The following is a 5377-nucleotide window of genomic DNA, read 5'->3' on the forward strand; positions in this document are numbered from 1 at the left end:
AAAAAAAAAGAAGACAGATGCAAAAGGCAAAGATAAAACAATATTAATCAAGCCTTCTCAAGTCACTACAGAAGTTCACAGATGCGTCACTTGTTACTTTGAGAAGGTGGATACTCAGATTCTAACAGTAATGATTATTAATATATCCCTTGCATTTCACCAGTCTTCACCAGTCTTTATGCTATGTATATTACTTCCCTTTTTTGCTGTATGTTGTTTAAAATAAATAAAACATTACCAAAAAAATATATGGGGACATATATTTACAGGTATGAACTCACTTAGCATCTGTTAGCGCAATGTCCAAGCACATATATGTCCATGAGACAAGGCTTTGTAACTATGTAAATACCAGGATCTCAGATCTCTTTCTTCAAGTCTGGACCCCACTTCTGCCTAGAAGTAACTTACTCTACAGTAGTAGTGTCTAAATAAAAACATATAGCCCTGTTCTTCTCAGCTCCTGTGACATTCACATCCCTATTTCGAGTTTTCCCCGAATATGGTTTTTTGGGTATGAATAGAAAGTATTGTGCCCAGATGCCACAGCCCTGATTCTGTCACCCTCACACTGCACCATTCCCTTCTGCCCCTGACAGGCTATCATAAGCAAACTGCCATATCCTGGAGCTGGCTTAACAGAAAAGATACTGACAGCTGGGTGGAAAATGGTTAAGCACTCACCTAAGGTGCTCACCCCAGCCCAAAAAAGCTACTTCTCTCCTTCACACATGCTTATGCAAAATCTGTACATAGACCAAGAAGCAGCTGTCCAAACAGAGCAAGTAACACTGCGTGGTTTAAAATCAAGAAAGTTGAGTGTCAGAAATGTATTCTTTTTCCATACCTATTCAATCTGTATGCTGGGCAAATCATTCAAGATGCTGGACTATATGAAGAAGAATATGACATCAGGATCAGAGAAGATGTAGCAATAACTTGTGTTATGCAGTGACACAATTTTGTTTTCTGAGAGTGAAGAGGACTTGAAGTATTAGTGCAGAAGATAAGAGACTATAGTTCAAAATGAATTATATCTCAACATCAAGAAAATGAAAACTCTCACCACTGCTGGACCAATTGGCAACATTATGATAGATAGAGAAAATAACAGAAGTCTTCAACGACTCAATGATTTGACTTTACTTGGATCCAGAAATGAAAAGACATGTTGCAATAAGACAATATGCAGTCAAAGGCCTTTCCAAAGAGCTAAAAGGCTTGGGTGCCAGTTTAAAGACTCAGGTGCAAGGGATCCAAGCTATGGTATTTCCAATTATACACTATGCATCAGCAGGTTGGACAATGAATAAAGATGAGAGAAGAAATCAATGACTTTGTATTGTGGTGTTGGAGAAGAATAACGATTATTCCATGGATAGCCAAAAGAACAAATATGTCTGTCCTGGATAAAGTGCAAACCAAGTGCTTCTTAGAGGTAAGGATGATGAAACTTCATCTCAAATACTTGGAGCATGGTGTCAACAGAGGCTAAACCTTGGAAAAAGACATCATATTAGGAAAGGTGAAAGGTTACAGAATGGAAGACCCTCAACAAGATGGACTGACACAGTGACTGTACCAATGAGCTTAGGCTGGTAGGAGATGGTGGAGGATGGCAATGAGTTAAAGTGACTTGTGGACACACAGCAGCACAAACTACTTCCCCAAAATAAACATGCATACACACATACACATAGGTGTTGATGTAATATTCATATCATGTAAAATCCTACTATACAGAATGTATTGTGAACCTACGTTATGCAGATGATACAATCCTGCTTGATGAAACTGAAGAAGACCTGAAGCACTTGCTGCAGAAGGTCAAGGACTAGTCTTCAATAAGGATTGAAGCTCAACATCAAGAAGACAAGATTTTCACCACTGGGCCAATTGTCAGCATCAGGATGGATAGAGAAGATATTAGAGGTTGTTAACAATTACACCTTGCTTGGCTCCACAATCAACACTCTTAACATCAGCAGTCAGGAAAAGAAAAGCCAAACTGCACTGGGAAAATCTACCATCAAGGACCTCTTCAGAGTACTGAAAAGCAACAATGTCAGTCTAGAGACTAAGGTGTGCCTAATCCAGGCCATGGTCTTCACAACTACTTGTTATGCTTCAGAGAACTAGACAATGAAAGAAAAATCTCTGCCTTTGAGTTGTGGTGCTGGAGGTCTTGAACATACCACGTACTGCCAAGAAAATAACTAGGTCTGTCTTGGAGAAGGTGAAACGAAGTTTCTCCTTGGAGGCTAAGATTTTGAAGCCCTGCCTCACATACCTGCGGCACATGGCCAGGAGAGACCAGTCCTTGGAGAAGGACATCATGCTCAGAAGGGTGGAGGGACAGTGCAGGAGAAGAAGACCTCAGATGACAAAGATTAATACAGTAACTGAGGCAACTGGGGTTAGTATGTAAGTCATAATTAGTGAGACTGGATCAGGACAAGGCAGGCTTCAGAGCTGCTTGTACATAGGGTCACTATGAATCACAGGAGACTTGACAGCACATAACAACAACAACAACAACATTGTTGATAGTAAATGAAGAAGAACTGAATTAGAAAAATCTGCTGTCAGGGACCTCTCCAGAGTGCTGAAAAGCAAAGACGTCAATCCAGAGACTCAGGTGCACCGGATTCAGATCATGGTCTTCACAATTACTTGTTATGCATCAGAGAGCTGGACAATGACCAAGGATGACAGAAGAAGAACTGATGCCTTCTAACTGTGGTGCTGGAGAAGAGTACTGTGCATACCATGGACTGCCAAGCGAACTAACAGGTCTGTTCAGGAAAGGGTGAAACCAAGCTGCTTCTTGGAGGCCAAGATAATCATGCTTGGAAGGGTTGAGGGACAGCAAAGGAGATGAAGACCCTGGATGGGATGGACTGACACAATTAACTGGGGTAACTGGGGCAATGAGGGTAGGTGTGTCAGACACAGTGATACTGGCTCACGATAGAGCAGGGTTCAGAGCTACTGTGAGTAGGGTCACTATGAGTCTCAGATGACTCGACCACACATAACAACAACAATATAGTGTACCTATAAGTATAAAATGTTCTTGGGAAACGGCAACGCAAATAACAAGTGCACAAGTAAATATAACCCAAGTGGTTTCATAGTCTAAAAGTAATCTTGATGAATTCAACTTTTTAAAACACAACCAATATCAGTAAAAATAAAAACGAATTTTCAAGTAGCAATTTTTCTAAGATTTTAAGCACATTAAGTTATACACCTTAGGTGTTTATGTGTACTTGTACCACAACTTTACTCACAGTGAGGACTTGTGCATCTTCCTCCTAGATCAATATAAATGTCTAGTTCTTTATCTCAAAACTGGCTGCTGTCTAAGCTGACCCTCCAGTGGGTTTTTGGGAGCTTTAGTGGCTTAGTAGTAAGGGATTATACTACCAACACAAAGGTAAATTGTTTGACTTCACCAGCTGCTCGGTGGGAAAAAGGTGTGCAATCCCCTCCCTGCTAGAAGATCACCTATGGGCTAGGTCTCACTAGATGGTACACAACAATAGAATATCACACTAGAGATTACCCACCGTTTTCCCATGGAGCAGCAGGTGGATTAAAACCACCAGCCTTTGGGTTGGCAACACAACTGCTTACCTAATAGGCTACCAGAGTTCCCTCTAAGCTATCATGTAATTAATTACTTTACATACTCAAGGACATAAACTTTCAAAATAAACACATTTAGATTGTATAATAATGTATCTCTCTCTTTTTTTTTTTTTTGGTACTTACATGCAAATAGCAACCATCACCACTTTTCCTGGTCCCTTGAGAAACACTGAGGTTGTCCCGGAGCGTGGCTATGAAAAACAAGAAGGAAAAACCCCAAAATTTTGCCTGAGAAGCACTATAATTGGTACTTTAATACGCACAAAAAAACCCCTCCTCCTCCACTAAAACATATGAATAAATGTGTTTACAGATTTCATTATTTTTCTTCAGAATTTACTCTTTAAAAGATGGGAAAACAGAAATTCAAATTACATCTGGACCCGTTTTCAGAATCTAAATTGTTTTCTTGAAATTCACTTCCTATCTAGTTCCAGGAATGCTCTGAGCTGGCTACACAAGAACTATTGATAAAGTTTTAAGACTCATATACTTTAGCAATTTCTTAGTCTTTAAAACAACTACCAGCAAGTCTACCACTCAAGTTTAACTCATGATCAATCTCTCAAGGCCAGATTGCAAATGATAATAATGTATTCATTACAAAGTAGATAAAAGTTAAAAGTAAGGAAATGTAACCAAAGAAAATATTTTTCATTAATTAAGTTTTGTATGTTCTCTTTTGCTGCTCTGTGGCGGTATACTGTGTTTTTTCGTGTGTTTTCTCCTCCTAGAATGCTATCACTTTCCACAACAATCTAAATCTGACCCAGCCTCTTCTATATTTGGCCAACTGGTTTTCTACTCATACATTGCTTCTGCTGATGGGTCATTTTGCTTGCTTTCTTCTTTTGTTGTTATGTGCTATCCAGTTAGAAATGACTCAGACCTGACCCTCCAGTGTTTTTTCAGAGATTAAATTGCACAGGTGGAGATTACCCACACCTCCCTCAATAAGCAGCTAGTGAATTTTAAGGACCTACCTTTGTGTTAAGTGTGTCAGAGTCATTAAGAATGGCTCAGGACAGGGCAGGCTTCAGAGCTGCTGTTCCTAGGGCGACTATGAGTTGTAAGTGATTTGAAGGCACGTAACAACCACCACCGCCACCAGCACCTTTGGGTTTGTAGCACTTTCTTACCAGGCCACCAGAGCTCGCTCTTTTAACTATTGCAACTAATGCTTCAATGAATATCAGTGTACATGTATCTGGGTTGCTGCTTTCAATTATTTTAGGCATGCATTTTGATATATTTTGGGCATACCTAGGAGTAGATTGCTAGGCTACATGACAAACAATTCTATTATCAATGTTTTAAACAATCACCAAATTATTTTTCACAGAAGCAACGTATGAGTGTTCTCCAAACTCTTAACAACTGAAGAGCTGCATCATAAGAATTATGACAAAATGCTGATAATTACTGAGGCTGGGTAATGAGTATATCTATAATTTATTTTTTCTATTTTTCATGTATGTTGAAAACTTTTTATGAGAAAAAAGTTTGGCTAGTTGTGCTTTTTTTTTTTTAAAGTACTGGGCCAACTGACACCACCATGATAGATGGAGAGAGATTGAGGTTGTTAACAATTACACCTTACTTGGCTCCACAATCAACACTCTTAACACCAGGAGTCAGGAAATCAAAAGACGAATTGCATTGGGAAAATCTACTGTCAGGGACCTCTCCAGAGTTGTTGTTGTTGTTATGTGCCATTGAGTTG

At 39.4% G+C, this 5377-nt stretch overlaps 1 protein-coding gene across 1 annotated transcript in view; it reads right to left on the reverse strand.

The window, feature by feature from the left end:
• Positions 1 to 5377, reverse strand: part of SLC30A9 (solute carrier family 30 (zinc transporter), member 9) — a 111603-nt gene that overhangs the window by 40719 nt on the left and 65507 nt on the right. Inside the window, exon 8 of the mRNA XM_006898178.1 lies at positions 3778 to 3845. Coding sequence (XP_006898240.1) covers positions 3778 to 3845 — 68 coding nt within the window. The remainder of the gene's footprint in view (positions 1 to 3777; positions 3846 to 5377) is intronic.

The sequence above is a fragment of the Elephantulus edwardii genome, unplaced genomic scaffold (assembly GCF_000299155.1).
Source record: "Elephantulus edwardii isolate Elephantulus edwardi_28Jun2011 unplaced genomic scaffold, EleEdw1.0 scaffold00222, whole genome shotgun sequence".
Lineage (NCBI taxonomy): Eukaryota > Metazoa > Chordata > Mammalia > Macroscelidea > Macroscelididae > Elephantulus > Elephantulus edwardii.